Raw genomic sequence first — 24,960 nt, 5'->3', positions numbered from 1 at the left:
AGGCCCAAGAGCCCTGGAGAGAGGGGACTCACACACAGCAGGCCCAAGAGCCCTGGAGAGAGGGGACTGTTTTCTAGCTGGGTCTGTCGGAAGAGAAACTCCAGCTTCATATGCTGGAGAGAAAAGGAGGGTAGAGGACACTGGGAGAGATTACTTCCAATGACATTTCTCCAAGCCAACTTCTTACTTCTTCCATTCTTATCCATTTAATTCTAAGCATATAAACGTATTGTTAAGTTGAAGTGTTCAGTTTATTTTGGTCAATCAGAAATTGCACTAAATTGCACACACACACACACACAAAAATTGCTATGAGCTAAATTGTGCCCCTCCCCACTCACAATCAATGCTGAAATCTTAACCCACAGTGTGACTGTGTTTAGAAATCAGACCTTTAAGGAAGAATTTAAGGTTAAATGAGATCCCAAGGATAGAGCCCTACCCAATAATACAGGTGCTTTAGTAAAAGGAAGAATGCCAGGGGTGTGGAGTGCTTGCCCAGCATGCACAAAGGCCCTGAAGGAGCTGAGGGAGGAGGGGAGACACTGGAGAGTCTGAGCATAAACAGAAGGCTACATGAGGACACAGCTGAGCAGCCCACGGCAAACCCTGAGACAGGCCTCAGGAGAAACCAGGCCTGCTAACATCTTGATCTTGGATCTCCAAGCTCTCGAACCTCTTAAGCTCCTGGGTTTCAGAGCACCCAGTGTGCACTTGGTTACTCTCAGTCTCTGTGGAGGAAGTTGAAAGCCAAAGCTCCTCCCACCCCCAGGAGCTCAGCCTCAAAGCCAAGAATGAAGAAAAGAAAACAGGCTGGGATGAAGCCAGAACTCAGAACACCAGTAAGTAAGGGCACTCAGGGAACAAGCAGAGGGAAACCGCTGTGTGTGTCTAGGGATTGGAATTGGAAGGGATTTCAAGTGTGTGCCACGGAGTGATACAGCTTGTATTTCTGGGGTAAGCCCACTCGGCTTCCAGACCTTCCCCGAGTACCTTCCTCTCCTTCCAAGGTCACCCCTGGTCGCACTGAGCTCTGCTTTCTGCAGCCTCGGGACTTGGCACAGGTTGTCCCTTCTGTCTAGGACATTCTAGACACTTCTAAGTTAGGCCAACTCATCCCATGGGGCATTCTAGGGGTCCTATGGGAATACTTGGCTCTATGGTGACTCTTTAAATACTGGTGCAGAATGAGGGGGACAAAACCCTGAAGGACGGATGTCACGAGAACAAGGCAGAGTAAAAGCAAGCACGTGTCTCCAAACCTGGACCGCCCCTGAGTGTCCTGTGGGAGACTGGAAGACACTGAGTGTAGAAAACGCAGCCCAAGGAAGTCTATCTCCAGAACCTCGGGATTTATATACAGGAATAGCAGAAGACACAGGCCAAGTTTCTGGGACTTCAGTGCTGGCTTCAGAACCACACACTGCTACACTTATTCTCCAGAGAGAACCTCAAGTGCACTGCTAGCAACTTACTACACTAGGGAGCACGTGGTCACTTCTGCCTTAGAGAAAACAATTTTAAACTCTCTCCCTCTCTCTCCTTCCCTCACTCTCCTCCTCCCTCCCTCCCTCTCTCTCTCTTTCCTCTCTCTCTCTCTCTCTGCCTGCCTGCCTGCCTGTCTGTCTGTCTGTCTATATGCACCTGTATGCACCATTTATACATTGTAGGTTTCACATTACGGCAAATGAAATGAACTGAAAAAGTATCAGAACTGTGATGGCCAAGTGGTTAGTTATGGTGCTAGACTGGAAAAAATATACATTCCCAAGGGCCAAGAGGCAGAACAAGAATACTTTGGAAAGGGCTGGGGATGTGGTTCAATTAGTAGGACTACTGCATGGCATGTGCCAGGCCCTGCGTTTTCGCTCAATGGCTAGGAAAAAAGCGAAGAGGACAATAAGGACATGACCTCCCCTGGGTATGGCTGCGGAGGTTTACTGTGGACATGAAGGAAAGCAAAGCCACGGGCATCTGGAGTCAGCCTGAACACAGCCAGCAATCTGGAGTCAGCCTGAACACAGCCAGCAGCGCAGACTGGGCATGAGAGGAGGGAGAGACAGGGAGAGGGAGATAGATGAAAGACCAAGAGGGCAGAAAGAACCAAGAAAAGAACCAAGACTGCATGTAGCTAAAGTGGCTGAGTTATATAGACAGGGAAGAGAAGCGCAGGGCCTGGAGAGGTTTAGGGTTGGGGTCAGGGGTTAGAAGTGCGGCTGAGAGGAGCCAGGCCTCGGTAAGAAGTACTTGGGGCGCTGAGAGAGACTGGTGGCCAGAGTCTTCTTTGATATGCCAACAGGCGCCTCATCCATCCATCCCCAGGTTCTTTGAGACTTAGCAGAAAATACTGACTTTTGTAAGAAACCAGGATGCAGTGTGGTGCCTGTACACCTGAGATCACAGCATCTTGGAGGTGGAGGGAGTAAGACGGAGCTCAGGGTCAGGCTGCATTATGTTATCTCTGGGCAACAAGAGAACCTCTTTCAAAAGCACAAAGTCAAAACCAAAGCCAAGAACAAAACACTTCAACAACAACAATGATAAAAGAAAGCAGAGTATTGACAAAACTATAAAAATACAAGAGGCTCAGTGGGTAAAGGAGCTCACCACTGAGCATGACGGCCTGAGTTCAAGGGGCGGGGGTGCGGGGCATTGGTAGAGAGGGTCCTAAATTCATAAAAGGAAAAGGAACAAGGAGACCTTCTCACTCCAGGGCAGATGCATACTTCACAGTCCAAAGGGAGGCAAATCTTTCCTTTTTTCATTAGTAGTAGTAGTGGTGGTAGTAGTAGTAGTAGTAGAAGATAAGGTCTCCTGTAATCCAAGCTAGTCTTGGTCTTGAACTCATGTGTAAGGAAAACTTTGAGCTCATGGTCCTCCTGCCTTTACTCCCCCACCCCACCCAAGTGCTAGGATCACAGGCACATACCACCATGCCTGACAGAAAAGTCATTTCTGGGAGGGGGATTAACTGTAGAGTGCAGCAACATTCACTTCAGCCCTGAACGTCAGCCACATCTGTTCCCTGGCTTTGGCTCTGGCAGGCCGGCCGAACAGCGAACGGCTGCCTCAGCATCACTGCGGACATTCCTGGACCTGACACACAGCCAGGGGTCCTGACAGCCTGTCACATCTGATTCCCACTGGGACCTCAGAATATAAACAAGCTGTCACCTGGGTGTACTGCCAACATCTGGGAGTGCATGAAGTCCGCTCCTGAATCACACTGTCAAGGCTCTCAAGTGTGATTCTGCTCCTTTGGTCTGTTGTTCTTTGGGGGTTGTTTTATTTTGTTTTGTGGTGTAACTCTAGGCCTCATATCTCTACACAAATAGTCTACATTTCACTATGCCTCCTAGCCAAGACTACCAAAAGGTTAAGATTATAATGATAATTTAAAATTCTGATACATTTTTCAGATTTTTCCTTGGTGGTAGTTGGTGGAGAGGGGGTTGTTCTGGGTGTGGAAGCTAGTGCCTGGTGAATTCTGGCAAGTACTTTACCACGAAGAACCATAGCCCAGATTGATCCTTATACCGTAGCTCATTCTGTAATACTTAGCTCCAGCTTTATATTGAGAGTCTGACTTATAACAATCATTTGACTGATTTATTCAGCCAAAATGTGTAATATCTCCATTACCAATTAACATGCTAATTATCATCCTTTAAGACACTCATATTGTGGTCTAGAGAGAAGGCTCAGTAGTTGAAAGCAGTGGTTGTTCTTGCAGAGGACCTAGGTCATATTTCCAGCACCTATATGAAGGCTTACATCCATCGTAATCCCAGTTCCAGGGATCTGACCTCTCCCAGCCTCTGCAGGCACCAGACATAGACTTACATGCAGGCACAACGCTCACATAAAATAACAGTTTGTAAAATATTTTTCAAAGACAGTCATTCTCATAGGCAAAAATGACAAAATTTAAAACAAGAAATACAAAAGGGCTGGGCAGTGGTGGCATATGCTTTTAATCCCAGCACTTGGGAGGCAGAGGAGGCAGATCTCTGTGAGTTTGAGGCCAGTCTGGTCTCAAGTCGAGTTAGGAAATCCAGGGCTACACAGAGAAACTCTGTCTTGGAAAAAAAAAAAAAAAAGGAAATTCAAAAGAAAAAAATTTTTAAAAGGAAACAGAAAAAAGGAAAGAAAGAAAAAAAGAAAAATGGAAGCTATGATTCCTGAGGCAAACCCAGAAACCTGATATATTCTGTCTCTAGAAAGTTCCAAGCCCAGGAAGAACACTTGCTTTCCACCCACATCTGACTAAGATCTATGAATTGGGGGTGGAGTCTCTACCACCACTCTCCAACCCTTCCAGACTGCAGCCTTTCAGCCCTCCTCATCTCTCCTTAAGGAGGACAAAGTCCAAAGGATCTGTTTGGATGAGAATGTCAGATGTCACAGGTCACTTGCGTGGGAACACAGAGCCCTAGGCAGGAGACAGTGACTCAGAGCCAGGCCAGGTGAGTCATCTGTGGACACAATGGCTAACAGCAAAGCCCTCTCCACCGTCAACGTCTCTCAGCAGCGGAGTCCAACCACCTCTGGGAAGCGAAGCTGGAGTAGGTCGGTGTGGAGGAGGCGAGAGTGGCATAGATTCTCCTAGCATCTGTTCCCCTGAGCTGCTGGCATAAATGTCATCTGCTAAGCTCCAGCTGCGGCTCATGGCAAAAGGAAAAGTTCCTTGGACTGAGGTCTCAGTCTTGGGTACTGCGGAGGTGTAGCCTGGCAGGCTAAAGAAAGACCCTTCTGGCTGACTGACACTTTCCCTCTTGCCTTTCCAGGGGAGGATGGGGACCTCCACCTTCTCCCCAGCCCTTCCCTGGAAACGCTGCCTTTTCCAGCTGTTTTTAGCACTGGCTAATTAGAGAAGGACCAAAGGCTCAAAGGGAACAAGAGCAGAGGCATGTATAAAATTTCAGTAAGAGGTACCCAGACCTCTGTCCTGGGTCAGTGTCTCTAGACAGGTGCTTCTCACCTAGAGAGTACAGACAGGCCTCCATAGCAGGCAGCCCTGTTGTCTGATGAACCAGGCTCACAAGACTTTTCTGTACTTGGACCAAGGACTGTGCAGAATTCAAAGGATCGCTCATCCTAAGCATGGAAGGGTTACTTCTAGGCTGATGAGGGGTGATGATATACATGTGAAGCCCCCAGTTCAAGCCCCAGCACTACAAGGCAAATGAGAGAATGGATTTCTACCTCTTGGGCCTCTTTATCTGTAGGAATAAATTTTGACTAGGTGTCTAAAAAGAAAAAGTCCCCAGAGTCTTAATTAAAAACTGTCTTAAGAAGTCAGTAGACAGCCAGGCACAGTGGTGCATGCCTTTGATCCCAGCACTGGGGGGGTAGAATTCTAGGCCAGCCTGGTCTACATAGTGAGCTCCAGGATAGCCAGAGCTATACAGGGAAACCCTGTATTAAAGAGAAAGCGGGGGTTGGGGAGGAGAAGGAAGTCGAGGACGAGGGAGAGGAAGAAGAGGAAGAAAAGGAGGATGGCAGACATGTTAAGCATGGGGAGGCTGTACTTTAGACCACACAGCATCTTAACCACAGTGGTTTACCTAGTGTTTCCCTTGGATTTATTTTGGATAGTGTCAAAAGATAACTATTCTAGGAACTGAGAGATGGCTCCAAAGTTCAGAGTACTTGCTGTTCTTCCAGAAGACATGAGTTTGGTTTCTAGCACCCACATCAGGTGGCTCACAATCACCTGATCTCCCATTCTAGTAATGTAGAGATTTAGTCCAGCTGGTTGGGGAAATGGTCCCCTAGTTGTTTAAGTAGAGGCAAGAAGGAAAGGTGAAAGGTTCTCTCCGACCCTCAAACTCCAACACACAGCTTACCTTGGTACGAGGTGGTTAAACTTGTAAGAACTGAAGACCTCCTGGATCTTCTCTTCTACTTTGGCCTGATAGGGCAGCAGGACATGGAAGAGAGAAAACAGAAAGATGAGATTGCTATCTATCGGCTTTTTCTTCCTAGCGACACATATATCTAGTACCTGAAGTTTTTCAGCACAGTTCTGTGCTGCAGAGATTCAGAGGCTCTGTAGCATGGCTTAATGACAAGACATAGTCATTGGAGAGGTACTTTAGAGGCAAGGACCCCAAAACAACAATTCCAGGAATGTTTTCTAGCTAGGAATGCCAGAGGGGAAGGGAGCTCTGGTTTCTGATCTCCTAAATGAGCACCTTGCCTGAAGGCCTAACTTAGGGCTTCTATCGCAGTAATGGGAGGCCATAACCAAAGCAACTTGGGTTTATTTCACCTACAACTCTCAAACTACAACTCCAATTACTGAAGGAAGTCAGGGCAGGAATTCTGGACAGGAACGTTGAGGCAGGAACTGAAGCTGAGGCCATGGAGGAATATTGCTTATTGGCTTGCTCAGCCTTTATTATACAACTCAGAGCCCCATGCCCAGGAATGGTACCATGCCCAAGAATGGCACCACACCTGCTCCCACCCTACATCAAAGTGGGATGGCTTACCTTAGTACAATCATCAATCATTAAGAAAGTCCCAGCACTAGGAATGCAGAGGCAGATAGTTCTCTGAGTTTGAGGCCAGTCTGGTCTACAGAGTGACTTCTAGAGACCCAGGGACACATAGAAAAACCTTTTCTTGAGAAATAGAGAGAGGGGGGGGGAAGGGAGAGGGAGAGGGCGAGGGAGAGGGAGAGGGAGAGGGAGAGGGAGAGGGAGAGGGAGACAGACAGACAGACAGACAGACAGACACACACACACACACACACAATATGCCTTACAGACCTGCTACTGGCAATCTGCTACATTCTCAGTTGGGGTTCTCTTCCCAGCTAATCCTAGCTTATATCAAGTTGACAAACAACTAGCCAACACAGACAGAAATAAAACTCCAGTCCAGGCACTAATCCTCTCTGCTAAACATAACTGACTCTCTTGGTGGAAATGGGACTTACTTACTCCCCAATTTCGGCCCATTCTTAGATGATTTTTAGGTTACCTCTTCAGAGGTGGCAAGGTCATAGTAGTCTTGACCATGGCTCTGTGGAGGCCCATGAAAGGAAGCTATTTCCTACTGTACATCTTCTGTCCCTATGAGAGCCTATCTGGAGTCCTGAGTTACCTGAATGGCCTTTTTTTAAGGGACAAATGTTCCTCCTCACCTCCTCAGGGTGCTTGAATAAACTCATTTCCATCCTGTCAACGCTTGACTAAGTATTGTCCTTTGAGTAGTGAGAAACCATCTTGGATCTAATAAGAAAACTAATGGCAGTTTGGGTGCTTTTCTCCCCAGTACCAGTCACTCAGAGGACAAGGGAAGGTAGATACTGAGGGACAAGGAGGTGGACAGACTCCCTGGTAGGCAGGCAGAAAGGTCCATGACTAGGTAATAAAGATGGTGAACTTCCAAGATGGTGTCTTCTTCATCCTCTGGACCAGAGAGAAAAGCCTGGCAGTGTGAAACAAAGGCCTTGTGGGCTTTTTCTCCTGCCAACATATTGCTTGCTAATGGCTGACTCAGCAAGTCCAAGGCCAGATCAGGACAAGTTTACACAAGTTGCAGGCCAACCAGCTATCCCATCTTTCTTCAAACTGACCAATCCTAAGGTATGGGAAGATGAACTTTCAAAGGCTTAGAAGAACCTGTTTGCTTTGTGGAAAGTCTCTGTCTACCTGTTGAGTGTGTGTGTTTCCTAACCAAAGGCTTTCTTCAGTGGCTGATTCTGTCTGCTCCTCATTGCTGTCTTTGCAGTTTCTTTGCTGCTGACAATCCTCTCTTGGTAGTGGGAGAGGTTATATAAGCTTATGGTCTCAACCACTTCTCCCCAGGTAACTAACTTTATGCATATAATGCTAACAAATTTATTTTCTTTTGTTATAAGGATCTCAGAAAAAAAATTAAAGGATAGAAAAAAATTACTCCCCTCTCCTACTTTTTTAAAAAAGGGGAATGGTGTTTTACCTGCATGTATGTCTGTGTACATGAAAGCCAGAAGAGAGCATCAGATCCCCCTGAAAAATGAGCCACAGACAGTTATGAGCCATCACTGGATACTAGGAATTGAACCTAGGTCCTCTGGAAGAGCAGGCAGTGCTCTTAACCTCGGAGCCTTCTCTCCACTCCCTTTGTTTCGCTTTGTTTTCCTCTCCTACTCTTAAAATACATACTTTCTTTTACTTCTGTGCAGGGGATCAAGCCCAGAGCCTGGCACATGCAGGCAGCACTCACCACCTAGCTATATACCCAGCCCTGAAAGATTTATTCTCCCTGTTCTATAAAACTGTCAATCAAATACACAATCAGTTCCTATGAAAGACTCTATGTTATTGCAGGTTGAAGTTTAAATAAAACTATGAAAATCACCTAAGAAATTTATAAGGGCATCAACTGCTAAGTAAGATGCCGAGGAATTAGAAAACCTGGTTCTCTGTCAGAAACACATCTCCACAGTCTCACAAAATGAAGCCACTCAGAAAACTGGATCACCAAAGAAGCCACCGACCTCTCTTTCTGCCTTCCTTCCTCTCTCTTTCTCATTCATTTATCGGGTTTCATGATTTAGATTTTATTTTAAAGTGTGTGAGACGTGCAAATCCTCCTTGCATTACTGAGGAGAGCAATGATAGGAACCATCTAAAATGGCAGCCTCCTAAAACGGATTTATATTTGATTTTAGGATATGTTTTGGTATTTGTATTTGAACGTTGTTTGAGGGATGATGGGGTTAAGAATTTTTAATACTGTAAGTAAAAGACCAAAATGAACATCGAACATGACTTCAAAAAGCAGAACATGGCCCCAGATTCCTTACAATTCTTTCTCCATCCAAATACTCACCTCAGACTAACACAAAGCCACAGACAAACAGAGCACAGACAGTGTCCCTGCCGTGCTGCCGCTGGCTGTGCACCAAACGAGCTCAGGAAATTTATATGCAGCATGTCAGCAAGAACATTAAACCAAGATCTGCCTGTGGCATACTGCTGTATACCTGAGACAACGATGCCTCAAGGAAACAAACCCCAGTGTGAGAAGTGCACTGGCAAACACAAGCCTATTCAAATCCATATAACCTTCAGATGCCACCAGAGACATTCATCATCTTTCTAGAATTCTGCCACGTATACGTCTCGGGAGAAAACAGTCTAATCAAGAACTGCTTCTGCTCCCACTTGGGCAACACGAACAGTCAAACACCAAACAAGAGAACAGAGGTTTATTTCTACACTAAAATACCTTGACAGAAACATGGGAAAATGCCACCATGCTCTGGGGAAGATAATAAAAACATTCCTAACATTCTGCCATTTATCTCTGGATTTCCTAATCGCGTCTTTTCATTTCAATGCTGTCAGCTGCAGACTGATACCAATCATTGAAGTTATAAGTTCTTTTTTTTTTTTCTTTTTTCTTTTTCTTTTTTTTTCCCCAAGACAGGATTTCTCTGTAGCCCTGGCTGTCCTGGAACTCACTCTGTAGACCAGGCTGGCCTCGAACTCAGAAATTTCTGAGTCCTGTCTCTGCCTCCCGAGTGCTGGGATTAAAGACATGCACCACACTACCTGGCCAAGTTATGTTCTAATGAATACCTGTCATGGGTCAGCTCTTTATAAAACTGAGCAAATAATTCATTGCCTCTTACGTAGTTATGTATTTTTGACAGGAACAGTGGCACATGCCCATAATCTCAGCACCAGAGAAGCAAAGGGAGGGAGCAGGAGAATAGTGAGTCAAATGCTAGCCTGGGCTAGCCTGAGCAAGACCCTGTCTCAAAACAAAATAAAACAAAACAAAAAAAGGCTTTGTTAATCAAAATGCATGATTTTAAATATATTTGAAAGATGAATACATACAAAACTCCAAGTATAATTTTTGATATTTGTTTCAGATATAGAGGTGGCTAAGCATGAATTTGATGTGGTATACAATATTTTAATACCAGGTATAAGAGAAGGCTCAGTGGTTAAGAGTGCTTGCTGCTCTTGCAGAGGACCCAGGTTCAGTTCCCAGCACCCACATGTTCACAACCACCTGTTATTAGAGTTCCGGGAGACCTGGTGCCTCTTCTGACCTTGGCAGACTCCTATAGACGTGGAGCCGTACACATACTCAGACTTGTACATGCTCACAAACGCACACATAAAATTACATAATTTTTAAAAATCTTAATACATATAAATTCAAAATAGATAAATGGTGTATATTAAATACATTCATTAGATTATAGCTATGAGTTTCTTTTCCATAATACCCTTTTATGTATAATTAGTATAACATGAGTTTTGTTTTTTGTTTTTTGGTTTTTTTGGTTTTTTCAAGACAGGGTTTCTCTGTATAGACCTGTAGACCTGGCTGTCCTGAAACTCACTCTATAGACCAGGTCGGCCTCGAACTCTGAAATCCACCTGCCTCTGCCTCCCAGTGCTGGGATTAAAGGCATGCTCCGCCGCCACCACCACCACCACCACCACCCGGCTAAACATGAGATTTTTATTAAGGCTGCTTTAACATAAAAAATATGTGAATATGTTTTGTCAAAGATCTTTATATTTAATTTCCTTCTCATGACAGGAGACTAGAAGTGCCAAACTCAACAAGCAGAAACATTCACCATCCAGGTACACTTTTTCTTTCTTTTTTTGAGACACGGTCTCTCTCCTGTGTCCAGGTTGGCCCTACACTCCCTAAGTATCTGTGGATGACCTTGAACTTCCGATCCTCCTGCTCCCCTCTCCCATATGATGGGATTACAGGCATGTAGTCATCAACAGTTTATGAGGGACTGACCCCAAGGTTTGCTAGGGAAAATGCTTTATCAACTGAGCTACATCCCTGGCCCCATGACAAACTGACAAACTTTTGTTACTCTATATAATAGGCAAAAGGACTGTTATTAGATCTTACCAAAAAGAGAGGTAACTAATACCTTTATTAAAATATTTTGTTAAATGTTCATTCAGAGAAAGTTCTAAACTTTCTGCCAAGAAAACTTTAAAGATAAATTTAAGAGGCAATAAAGGAAGATTAAGGGTGACTCTCTATGAGCCGTTCTCAGCCTCCGGGTTGAGACCCTTTGGGGGTCGAAAGACATTCTCATAGGGGTCACATATCACATATCCTGCATATCAGATATTTACATTACGATTCATAGCAGTAGCAAAATTACAGTTATGAAATAGCAGTGAAAAAATTTATGGTTGGGGATCACCACAACATTAGGAACTGTATGAAAGGGTTGCAGCATTAAAAACATTGAGAACCACTGCTCTATATGGAAAGATGTTTTTACATGGTTTCTAGGTGGTGCTCCATTTGAAATCTACGTAAACTTTATTGTGCTGACATGGGCTATTCTTGCTATTGAGATGGTAAAGTTGCTACTCAATACTCATTCACTGCTAATAGATATTATACATTTTGTCAGCAAACAATGTTAAGAGTTAATTATTTTTAATTATGTTAAGATGAAAAGTATTATTCACAAAAAGGCAACATTAGATTTGGAGTCTCTATACTCTTCAGACTCAAATATGTGTGTGTGTGTGTGTGTGTGTGTGTGTGTGTGTGTGTGTATACATATATACAGAGAGAGAGAGAGAGAGAGAGAGAGAGGATTTGCTAGCATGAATGTCTATGTATCACTTCCATGAATGTCCTTGAAGGCCAGGAGAAGATGTTGTTGGATCTTCTGGAACTAGTGTCACAGACAGCTGTGACCTTCCATGTGGGTTTTGGAAACTGAACACTGAGCTACCTCTCTAGCCCCTTCAATTTTATATTTATAATATGGATTTAGCAGAAAATGTTCTTATGCAGCAGTTAAGAGCACTGACTGTTTTTCCAAAGGTCCTGAGTTCAATTCTCAGCAATCACATGGTGGCTCACAACCATCTGTAATGGGACCTGATGCCCTCTTCTGAAGAGAGCTACAGTATACTCACATACATAAAATAAATAAATAAATAAATCTTTTTTAAAAATGTTCTTATGATATATGAAATGTAATATAACTTCCACTATATATTTCACTATATACATATATATTTATATATATGACAGATGCAACATGATAAAATTATTAAAATTTTGTTCATTTTTTATGGTTTTCTTTAGATGCACTGTATACGCATGTATATGTTTCTAATTATAATCATCATTATTTTAGTATAGACAGTTGGCTACAGCCAAGCACTGTGCATTCCAAATTCTAACAGCCAAAAGGATTAAACACTGACCATACAAGTCCTGATCAATTATTAAGTGAAAATAACTAGATTCTTTTGTAAATTGCTACATTTTGTTTTTGTTTTATAAAGTCTTTGTGATATTTTTTAGCTGTTATCTGTTGATACTCTGCTACAAAAAGGTAAGCAATCTTTTTCTATTAGGAATCAGTGTATTTAATAGGCACCAGGAGGCCATACTTACAGCTGAGCTTTCAAATAATAGAGATAAGGGGCTGGAGAGAGAGCTCTGCAGTTAATAGCATTTGCTGCTCCTCTAGAGAACCCAAGTGGGTTTCCCAGCAACCACATTTGGTGGCTCATGACTGTCTATAACTCTAGCTCCTAGATATCCTGTGCCCTTTTCTGGCCTATTTGGGCCCCTGTATGCATGTGTGTAAACACACACACATACACACACACACACACACACACACACACACACACACACACACACACACACGCGCGCGCGCGCGCGCGCGCGCGCCACAATAGCTGAGTGTGGTGACACATCCTTTAATACCAACAGTTGGGAGGTAGAGGAAGGCAGAGCTCTATGAGTTCAAGGTTAGCTTGGTCTACAGAGTAAGCTCCAGGACAACCAGGACTAGTGAGACCTGTCTCATCTACCCCCAATTAATAAATCAATTGATCTTGACTGAAGAGGGACTCAGCATTCACAAAAATTCAGGAGACTCCAGGAAAACTCACCCTAAGATCCCTTTCTTCTAAACAGGTGCTTAGGCTTGACCCAAAAAGAGGCCTTTGACACTGTCTTCCTGCCTGCCTGCCATACTTCTCCCCACCCCCAACCCCAGCATAGATCAAAGGGTAAAAGCCTCATCGCCCCAAGGAGGGAGAATTAAAGGCAAACCACAAGACTTTAGCAGTGATGTCTTCAGAGAAAAAAAAAAAACGGTTCCAAGGCAAGAGGCATTCTGTCAGTCAAAATGGAGTCCCCAGTGCCAGTCCTTCTGAGAGCCACTAAGGCCAGACGTTACGGAGAAGGGGCTCTTATGAAGGTGACCTGATACTGTGGGTCTTCTAATTGGCTGCTACATTCCGCTGCAGGCCTTTCTTCCAGGCACACTTGGGAGGCAGAGGCAGGCGGATTTCTGAGTTTGAGGCCAGCCTGGTCTACATAGTGAGTTCCAGGACAGCCAGGGCTACACAGAGAAACCCTGTCTCAAAACAAAAACAAAAACAAAAACAAAAACAAAAACAAAACAAAACCAAAAAAACCAAAGGGGGGGGGGGAAGAACGCTTAATGCCAAGCCACCAACAGATAACAGAGCATCCCAAATCCTCAAGTTTGAAGAATGAACAAGGAGAAGAGGGGCTGCCCTGAAACAGGAACCCTGACACAATGGACTCTAAAGAATTAGTTTCTGTGGGAATCCCTTGCTGGGAGAGAACAGGCTGAAGCCTGGGGCAGGAGGAGGAACAGGAGGAGCAGGAGGAGGAGAAGGAAGAGCAGGAGGAGGAGAAGGAAGAGGAAGAGGAGGAAGAGGAAGAGGAGGAAGAGGAAGAGGAGGAAGAAGAGGAAAAGGAGGAAAAGGAGGAAGAGGAGGAAGAAGAGGAGGAAAAGGAGGAGGAGGAGGAAGAGGAGGAGGAGGAGGAGGAGGAGGAGGAGGAGGAGGAGGAGGAGGCCTTGCCCCTGGAGAGGGACTGGTTGGTTCTGCCACCTCACCTCAGGTAAGCCACCACAAGTCTCCTTTCATCTTTTCTACAAAGCTGTAACACTGCTGCATCAAAGGCAGACAGAATCTAAAGAACTTTTCTCTCCCTAGTTCTGGCCAAATTGTAAATAAATCCATTTTCCTTTACTAATTTGTTTCCTTGTTTCTCTGCAATACAGGGAAACTGAAGCAACACATGTATAGACCAGAGTGCCATAATGCTGTCTGCCCAGACTGCTCTGCCTTTGTTTACCACAGGTTCTAACCACCCCACTGGGCTACCCCTGTATGTTCACACATGTTAATAAACTTCTGTCTGTGGCAAGCAACGGTGGCACTTAGGGAGGCTAGGCATTTGACCCCAGCTTCAGCTACATAACAAGTTCAAGATCAGCCTTGGCTACATAGTAAGACCCTACTTAAAGACAACAAAAATGGGGCTGGAGAGATACCTCAGTGGTTAAGAGGACCCAGGTTCAATTCCCAACATCCACACGGCAGTTCACAGCTGTCTGTAACTCCAGTTCAAAGGGAATCTGATTCCCTCACACCAATGCTCATAAAATAAGATTAAGTAAAATTATTAAAACAACAATAAAACCAACTAAATAAACTTCTGTCTTTCCCTTGTTAGCCTGTCATCTGGTTGTCTGTTGGGTCCTAGTTAGACTCTGTTCTCTTCTTTCACCCCAGTGAGAAAGGACACTGCAAAGCTGTGTCCATTTCCCTCCAGACGTTGCCCGAGCTTCATTCTGTGATGTTCCCTGAAATCAGTTTTAGTAAACGTAACTGTGAGTACATATACACTGAGTCCTTAAAGTCCCCAATCTGGATCCCCAAACTTAAGCATGGCCTTGGGGACCTGCAGCCCCCACTGCCATGAGAAATGTACTTTGTGGGACAGGATTAGGGAAGAAGACGTGACAGTCAGAGTCCTCCTAAATTTTTATTAAGATACAAGTTCAATGCTAGCCTGGTCTACCTAGGAAGCTCCAGTCAAACCAAGGCCTACATGGTGAAACCCTGTATCAAAAGTAAACAAATTACTACAGTCTTCTGTTTAGAGGCTGGGAAAAAGGTTCAGTGGTTAAGAGCACTTGTCCTTGTAAAGGTCCCAGGTTTGAGTCTCAGCACCTACGTGGTGGCTCACAACTGTCCATAACTGCAGTTCCAGAGAATCCAATGCCCTTTGACAACTTCGGAAGGAAACAGGCAGGCATGGAGTGCACAGACATACATGTGAACAAAACACCCATACACATAAAAATAAAATAAACAAATATAAATTTTTAAAAATAATTTGTCAGGCAGTGGTGACACATAAAAATAAAATAAATAAATATAAACTTTTAAAAATAATTTGTCAGGCAGTGGTGACATATGCCTTTAATCCCAGCACTCAGGAGGCAGAGGCAGGTGGATCTCTGTAAGTTCAAAGCCAGCCTGATCTACAGAGCAGGTTCCAGGACAGCCATGACTACGTAGTGAAACTCTTATATTGAAAAACCAATGATAAAAAAATTATTATTATAATAATAATTTAATCTTCCATTTGGAGAGATGAGTCAGTGGGTCAAGTCACTTGCTGTGCAACCTTGAAGACCAGAGTTCAGATCCCAACACCTACATACCAAGCTGGGCATGATCCCACACACACCCCAGGGCTGTGAGATGGTGATAAAAACATTACTAGGGCTTGCTGGCTGCCTAGCTCTGGGTTCATGAAGCATTCTCAAACTAAGGTAGAGAGTGGTGGGGCACTCTGGGTCTCCACCCCAGTGTGCAGAGGCACTCTCACCCACAGGCACCTGCACACACAAACACACATACACGCAACATACAGACATAACTCTCTCCTCCTCCTTTCTTCCCTCTCCCTCCCCCTTCTCTCTTTTACACCACACACACACACACACACACACACACACACACACACCTTAAACACAGGTGAACTAGACTTGGGATGGTAAGGGTATGTGCCTAGTATGCATGAGGCTTTTTGGGCTCAACTCCCAAGCACTTCAGAAAAATAAATAAAAAGACAGAAAAATTGAGGGTCTGAAGGTGATTGGTTGTTGTTGCTCTTACTGTTTCATTGTCTAAAATCATGAAGAACTGTGAAAACTCAGTGGCTCTGAAACCTGAATTCTGAAAACAACAACAAAAACCTTTCAATACAGGGATTTTCACACACAAAAAGAAGAAAGCCCAGGGATGCCAAAACATGTGCACCTCCTCTGACCTCTCACTTGTTCTTTAATTTCCTTGCTTCCTTTTAATCCCACTATTCTATTTAATCTCTCCTTTCTACATGAAAATCCCCACAGGCGGTTACCAGCCTGTAGGATGGTAAGGCTGTCCAACAGCCCCATAGCAACAGATCCTTGTCTTTGACTAAACAGCAAAGGGCCCATAGGCTGTCTCCCCAGAGCACAGAGCACCGTTCATAGCCATGTAAATGAACATGAGCTGCTTCTCTCAGGAAAAGGATGGAGCTCAGAGTATCTGATCTACTTCAGAAACACCGCTACATGACAAGATTACAAGAAAGGCCAGGATCAGGCACAGAAGATTAATAATGCCCTAGAGACCAGCTCTTTACTGTTTGAAAATGGCCCCAAATAAGTGAACTTTTATTGGATCCAATTTAAATACATAACCAAAGGCTATTAAAAACAATAACAAAAAACATAGGCTAGCCAGATAGCTCCCTGAGTCAAGGCACTTGCCTCCAAGCCTGACCACCTGAGTTCAATCCCTGAGACCTTCATGATTACAGGAACTGACCCCTGCAAGTTGGCCTCTGACCTCCACAAACACACTGTGACTCACGTGCATAAGTTCTTGCTTACATGTACACACAAATAAATACATATAATTTATTTTTCTATTAAATCTTTGGACAATAGGAGAAATTAAACATGAACTGGATATTAGATGGCATTACTGAATTATTTTTCTTTTCTTAGCCACAGTGATTTTGCCTTTACATTGAAGAAAGTCATTCCTAGGAGACAATATCTTCAAATTGCTTTTTAAAATTCAGGACAAAGCTGGGTGGTGGTGACACATTACTCCAAGCACTCGGGAGGCAGAGGCATGTAATCTCTGTGAATTTGAGGCCAGCCTGGTCCACAGAATGAGTTTCAGGACAGCCAAGGCTACACAAAGAAACCTTGAACTAACCCCCACCACCATCCAAAGCTTTTCAGAACAAAATCATACATAGATACACCTTGTAAGTATATAAAATTTATGTGTATTCATATACATGTAAGCACACATATTAAAAAAAAAAAAACCTGTATCTTCCACACCTTTGCTATTTCACAACTCTGAAGACAGTGAAAGACCTTAAGAAACAAACTGACAGGGCTGGAAACAGTTTCCATCCACAGCCAGGCACACTGCCTGGTGAAAAGTCATCACTACCCCGTGGCTGTGATGGGTTCTGCAGCAGCCCCTTCTCCTTTGGGAAAAAGGCTACCTTCTCTCCCAGTGCCTTTGGCCAGAATGATGTCCCCTCCCTCTCACCTGGATTCCTCAGTTTTTAGAGGGAAGGAAGGCACACCTAAATGATTAAGATATATTTAAAAACAAAAACCAAAAACTTCAGATTTAAGAACCCAGAACATGCTTCTGGTCTGAGCAGGCTCCCTGAGCAGACCTTGGGTGTGAATTCTGCAGCCAGTCCCACAACACCCAGAGAAAGAACCACTCCCAGGCGCTCTAACATGCCCAGGATCATAGGATCAGAGGTAAGGAGGGCACAACATCTGCCCCAACACTGGAAGTAACTGGGACCAGCGGGACCCAGGCACCCAAAAACTCCCACCTGACCAGTGGCACAGATTCCTTCCGATCTGAGCCGCCCAGGACCACAGGATCACAGTATCCCAGCATCCCAGGATCCCAGAGACAGCTTGACTCTGAGGAGTTCTGACACAACCAGGATCACAGGAAGGATAGGCCCCAGTCAGATTTAGCCAGGGCAGGTAGCACTAGAAATAACCAGATGATTCGGGGCAAGCGTAAGAATATAAGCAACACAAACATAGATTACTTGGCATCATCAGAACCCAATACTCCCACCATAGCAAGTCCTGGACATATCATCACACCGAAAAAGCAAGAATCAGATCTAAAATCACTTCTCATGATGGTGATAGAGGACTTTAAGGAGGTTATAAATAACTCCCTTAAAGAAATTCAGGAGAACACAGGTAAACAGCTAGAAGCCCTTAAAAGGAAACACAAAAATCCCTTAAAGAATTACAGGAAAACACAATCAAACAGGTGAAGGAAATGAACAAAACCATCCAAGATCTAAAAATGAAAATAGAAACAATAAAGAAATCACAAGGGGCTAGAGAGATGGCTCAGCGGTTAAGAGCATTGACTGTTCTTACAAAGGTCCTGAGTTCAATTCCCAGCAACCACATGGTGGCTCACAACCATCTGTAATGAAATCTGATGCCCTCTTCTAGGGTGTCTGAAGACAGCTATGGTGTACTTACATATAATAAATAAATAAATCTTTAAAAAAAAAAAAAGAAAGAAAAAAGAAATCACAAAAGGAGACAACCCTGGGGTTAAAAAACCTAGGAAAGAGATCAGGAGTCATAGATGCAAGCATCACCAACAGAATACAAGAGATAGAAGAGAGAATCTCAGGGGCAGAAGACACCATAGAAAACATTGACACAACAGTCAAAGAAAATGCAAAAAGCAAAAAGCTCCTAACCCAAAACATCCAGAAAATCCAGGACACAATGAGAAGACCAAACCTAAGGATAATAGGTATAGAAGAGAGTGAAGACTCCCAACTTAAAGGGCCAGTAAATATCTTCAACAAAATTACAGAAGAAAACTTCCCTAACCTAAAGAAAGAGATGCCCATGAACATAAAAGAAGCCTACAGAACTCCAAATAGACTGGTCCAGAAAAGAAATTCCTCCCGTCACATAATAATAAAAACACCAAATGCACTAAACAAAGAAAGAATTTTAAAAGCAGTAAGGGAAAAAGGTCAAGTAACATATAAAGGCAGGCCTATCAGAATTACACCAGACTTCTCACCAGAGACTATGAAAGCTAGAAGATCCTGGGCAGATGTCATACAGACCCTACAAGAACACAAATGCCAGCACAGGCTACTATACCCAGCAAAACTCTCCATTACCATAGATGAAGAATCCAAGGTAATCCATGACAAAACCAAATTTACACAATATCTTCCCATAAATCCAGCCCTACAAAGGATAATAGATGGAAAACACCCACATAAGGAGTAAAACTACACTCTAGAAGAAGCAAGAAAGTAATCTTTCAACAAACCCAAAAGAAGATAGCCACACAAACATGATTCCACCTCTAACAACAAAAATAACAGGAAGTAACAATCACTCTTCCTTAATATCTCTTAACATCAATGGACTCAATTCTCCAATAAAAAGTCATAGACTAACAGACTACATACGTAAACAGGACCCAGCATTTTGCTGCATACAGGAAATGCACCTCAGTGTCAAAGACAAACATTACCTCAGAGTAAAAGGCTGGAAAACAATTTTCCAACCAAATGCTCCCAAGAAACAAGCTGGAGTAGCCATTCTAATACTAATCAACTTCAACCAAATAAAATCAACTTTCAACCAAAAGTTATCAAAAAAGATAAGGAAGGACACTTCATACTGGTCAAAGGAAAAATCTACCAAGATGAACTCTCAATTCTGAACATCTATGCTCCTAATGCAAGGGCACCCACATTCATAAAAGAAACTTTACTAAGTTCACATCACACTCGACCCAATAACAGTGGGAGATTTCAATACCCCACTCTCAGCAATGGACAGATCATGGAAACACAAACTAAACAGAGACACAGCCAAAGCAACAGAAGTTATGAACCACGCGGGCAGTGGTGGCGCACACCTTTAATCCCAACACTTGGGAGGCAGAGACAGGCAGATTTCTGAGTTCGAGGCCAGCCTCGTCTACAGAGTGAGTTCCAGGACAGCCAGGGCTATACAGAGAAACTCTGTCTCGAAAAAAAACAAAAACAAAAACAAACAAACAAAAAAAACAAACAAAAGTTATGAACCAAATGGATCTAACAGACATTTATAGAACATTTCGTTCTAAAGCAAAAGATTATACCTTCTTCTCAGCACCTCATGGTACCTTCTCCAAAACTGACCATATAATTGTTCACAAAACAGGCCTCAACAGATACAAGAAGATTGAAATAATCCCATGCACCCTATCAGTTCACCATGGACTAAGGCTAGTCTTAAATACCAACAAAAACAATGGAAAACCCACATATAAATGGAAGCTGAACAACACTCTACTCAATGATAACTTGGTCAAGGAAGAAATAAAGAAAGAAATTAAAGACTTCTTAGAATTTAATGAAAATGAAGACACATCATACCAAAACTTATGGGACACAATGAAATCAGCGGTCAGTGATAGAGGAAAACTCATAGCTCTAAGTGCCTCCAAAGAGAAACTGAAGTGAGTTTACACTAACAGCTTGACAGCACACCTGAAAGCTCTACAACAAAAAGAAGCAAATACACCCAAGAGGAGTAAATGGCAGGAAATAATCAAACTCAGGGTTGAAATCAACCAAATAGAAACAAAAAGAACTATACAAAGAATCTACCAAACCAGGAGCTGGTTCTTTGAGAAAATCAACAAGGTAGAAAAACCCTTAGCCTAACCAGAGGGCACAGAGACAGTATCCAAATTAATAAAATCAGAAATGAAAAGGGAGACATAACAGTGAGATATATCTTAAAATAATTATTCTGTTTGAATATTAACAGCTGAAAATATTAAAATTATGTTCTACAAACATCATGGAAATATTACTGATAATTTTTTCACTGTGCTTGAAATTAGCATTTTCTTAATGTTTAACTTCAAAGAGTTTTTGCTATTTTGAAATTTTTAAAATACACTTACTGATAAAATAATTTTTCTCCTAGAAACACTGGTAATTTTTTTTTTTTTTTTGAGACAGGGTTTCTCTGTGTAGCCCTGGCTATCCTGGAACTACTCTGTAGACCAGGCTGACCTGGAACTCAGAAATCTGCCTGCCTCTGCCTCCCAAGTGTTGGGATTAAAGGCGTGTGCAACCACTGCCTGGCTGGTAATCTTTTTTAAGTAAACTGACTGTTAGACAAAGTACACAGATATATAATGTGTTTTAAAACTATGTCAGGTGGAATCATATAAGGGCTTTTGAATATATTTCTTAATGATTCATTTTTAATATTTTATGCTCTTTTACTATGCCTAACTCCCAAAGAATATTTTGTATGTTTTGAAATAATTTAGCATTCAACCTTAGATACAGGATCCTCAGTTATGAATAGTATTAAATATTCATTAATGATATTTTTAGGGAATGAAAGGACATGAATATAAAAGTTGAACAATTTTTTATGTATTATTTGATTCTCAAAATAATCAATATTGTTAATATATTTGATGTATAAAATGCATTTAAATAATAAAAAATTTTAAGAAAAAAGAAAAAAAAAAAGAACCCAGAACACCTGGAGACCTTCAAACACCATCTAAGCAGGCAACGCCTCTCCTCGGTCTTTAGTCCTGTGTACCAAGTAACAAAGAGCACGTGCATTGTGGTGACAGTTAACTTTCAGAAAACACAGGAAGGAACTCACTTGCCTGAGGAAGCTGAGACTTCAGAGATGTTCCCCTCTGAGGGAAAGGATGCCTGGGCGACGAAGGCTCCATACTGGACGTGGCCCTCCTGAGTACTGTCTCCCTACATAGCCTTCTCCTCCCTTCAGCCCTTCAGCCCCTGGATTACCTGAGATGGAGCTCCGAGGACCACGGCCCTCCATCTTCTCAAGATACTGGCCCTTCAATAAACCTGATCCCTTCCCAGTGACTCCAGTGCCCGACACTTGGCTTTTGAGAGTGGACAACCCAGAAACACTTTCCATTAATTCATAAATTCACCTCATGCCTCACCTGACTCTAAGTGGGTGAGACTTTCAGTTCTCTAACCAATCTGAACACATCAACAGTTCTTTCTTTAACTAGTAATTAAAGGAAAATCTTTGACACAGTTCATTTTCTGCCTCCATGAGTCATCATTTAGACTCCTAAAAATGTACCCTTAGCGGAGCACAGGGCCACCCGCACAGCTTTAACTCCAGCACTCGAGAGGCAAAAGCAGGCAGATCTCTGAGTTACGGGTTAGCCTGGTCAACATAGTGTAGCCAGGGCTACCTAGTGAGACCCTGTCTTGAAAAACAACAAAAATGCACTCTTGACCTTGGATACTGGCACATTTGGGAGGGTGAGGAAGGAGACTCATGACTTCAAGGCCATTTTGGCTACATAAAAGCAAGGGTCTCTCAGTAGGTAAAAGTGCTTGCCACAGAAGCCTGACAACCTGAATTCAATTCTCAGAACTCACATAAAAAACCTGGGTGTCGTGGCATGAGTCTGTACTTGAGAAGAGAGGCAGCCAGGGGAACTGCCTGGATGCTTGCTGGCCAGCTAGCTTGGGGTACTAGTGCAGCAAGAAACAGAGACTGTGAGATCCTGCCTCAACAGCTGGATGGAGAAATCCTACTCCAGCAAGTTATCCTCTGAGCTCCACAGGAGTACAGGTCATGCACAAGCTCTCACACTCACATGCACACCACACTCACACATGCACCACACACACATCATACTCACACTCACACATACATCACACACTTCAAATACCAGCACTCAAGAGACAGAGGCAGATGGATCTCCAAGTTCCAGGCCAACCTGGTCTACATAGTAAGTTCTAGGCCAGCCAGGAATACCCAGTGAAACCATGTCTAGGGAAAGATAAAATTGTAGAACAGGCTAAATTATTATTTTTTCTTTACTCAGACATCAGGTACCTTTGGGGTTAGGGTCAAGAGTGGTCACTGAGTAGGAAGAAGCATTATGGGATGCCATAAATCTTGACAAAGGTTTAGGTACACAGGAATGAGCTCCTGCCAAACTAAGTGCACGTTGAAATGTTACTCTTATTATATATGCAGGTTTTGTTCTGTATAAATTACATCTTGCATGAACTATATGTTAATATTAAACTCCAGTTAATGAGTATTTAAGAATTGTCTTGACATCTGCAACTTACTTTGAAATCCACTAAAAAAAGACAGGTGGAAGTCACAGGCTTAGCCATGCAAGCCTATAACCCCAGTACTTGGGAAGCTTAGACGGGAAAATCACCAGTTCCAGGAAGCTGGAGATACACAGTGGGGCCCTGTCTCAAACAAACGGAAAATAAAAGACAGAGAAGCTGGGGTTCAGGTCAGTGTTGAGTGTAGGCTCAACCCCAATGCCACAAGAAAAGGAAAGGCAAAAGACCCCAGAAACAGTGGGGTAATTCTGGCACACAGGAACCAAACTCCGAAGGCCTAGGAACTTACAGCCAGCCTCAGCTACAAGACCCTGCCTCTAACCTTTCACACCAGTCTGCCCACCCCCCCCAAAAGGACAAAAATTGCTAACAGAAGAATCTAGATGGTGAGTATACCGGTTTTCACCATGAAATTCTTTACCTTTGCTACGTTCAAAATTTTATAATAAACTTTCAGAAAAAAATAAAAAGAAGTATTATACTCTATTTTATTATGAAGAAATATTCTCACCAAGTGTGGAGTGTGGTGGTGCATGCCTTTAATTCCAGCACTCAGGAGGCAGAGGCAGATGGATCTCTGTAGGTTTTGAGACCAACCTCATCTACATAGTGACTTCCAGGATAACCAGGGCTACATTGTGAGACCATATAAAATATTTTCTCAGGCTGGGGAGACAGCTTAAAGAGTATGCCACAGAAGCATAAGAACTTGAGTTTGTGACCGCAACAGCAACATAAAAGCCAGGCATAGTGGTACATCTATTGCTCCAGCTCTATGGAACTGAAAAAAAAAGCACATATTGGGGACTCGGGCCAGTCACTGTAGCTAAAGTAGCAAAAAATATATAGCATGTGATGGTTTGAATAAGAATGGCACCCAATAAGAGCACCGACTGCTCTTCTGAAGGTCCTGAGTTCGGATCCCAGCAACCACATGGTGGCTGACAACCACCCGTAATGAGATATGACACCCTCTTCTGGGGTGTCTGAAGACAGCTACAGTGAATTACGCTGGAGTGAGCAGGGCCGGAGTGAGCGAAGCAGTCCTGAGTTCAATTCCCAGCAACCACATTGATAGCTCATGGCCATCTGTACAGCTACAGTGTACTCATACACATAAAAAAAAAAAAAAAAAAAAAAAAAAAAGGAATGGTCCCCAAGGGGCTGGAGAGATGGCTCAGCGGTTGAGAGCACTGACTGCTAGAGGTCCTGAGTTCACTCCTAGCACACACATGATGGCTCACAACCATATGTAATGGGATCTGGTGCCCTCTTCTAGAGTGTGTGAGGACAACAACAGTGTACTCACAAAAACTAAATAAATCTTAAAGAAAAAGAATGGTCCAAAAAAGAAAGGCTCATATATCTGAATGCTCATTTGATAGGGAGTGGCACTATTTGAAAAGACTAGAAGGATTCAGAGGTGTGGCCTTGTTGGGGGAAGTGCATTGCCAGGGTTAGGCTTTGAGGTCTCAAAAACCCATGAGAAGCCCAGAGTCTGTATCTGTCTGTCTGTCTGTCTGTCTGTCTGTCTATCTGTCTGTCTGTCTGTCTCTCTCTCTGTCTCTCTCTCTGTCTCTCTGTCTCTCTCTCTCTCTCTCTCTCTCTCTCTCTCTCTCTCTCTCTCTCTGCCTTAGGATCAGGATGTAGCTCTTAGGTACTGTTCCAGTGTCTGCTGCATGCGGCCATGTGCCATGTTCCCTACTGTGATGATAATGAACTAAACTCTGAAACTGTAAGCCAGCCCCAACTAAATGCTTCCTTCATAAGAGTTGTGTGGTCATGGTATCTCTTCACAGCCATAGAACACTGACTAAAACATGGTAGAATATGACAGAGGAAGGAGGCATGTGGCCAACCCCTGGCCTCCACATGTGTACCTACACAAATACC

At 43.3% G+C, this 24,960-nt stretch overlaps 1 protein-coding gene across 1 annotated transcript in view; it reads right to left on the bottom strand.

Moving 5' to 3' along the window:
* Positions 1-24,960, bottom strand: part of Fntb (farnesyltransferase, CAAX box, beta) — a 97,906-nt gene that overhangs the window by 64,222 nt on the left and 8,724 nt on the right. Inside the window, exon 2 of the mRNA XM_031357669.1 lies at positions 5,850-5,914. Coding sequence (XP_031213529.1) covers positions 5,850-5,914 — 65 coding nt within the window. The remainder of the gene's footprint in view (positions 1-5,849; positions 5,915-24,960) is intronic.

The sequence above is a fragment of the Mastomys coucha genome, unplaced genomic scaffold (genome assembly GCF_008632895.1).
Source record: "Mastomys coucha isolate ucsf_1 unplaced genomic scaffold, UCSF_Mcou_1 pScaffold6, whole genome shotgun sequence".
Lineage (NCBI taxonomy): Eukaryota > Metazoa > Chordata > Mammalia > Rodentia > Muridae > Mastomys > Mastomys coucha.
Note: the sequence above shows the minus strand (reverse complement) of the source record. Positions and strands in the feature narration are given on the sequence as shown.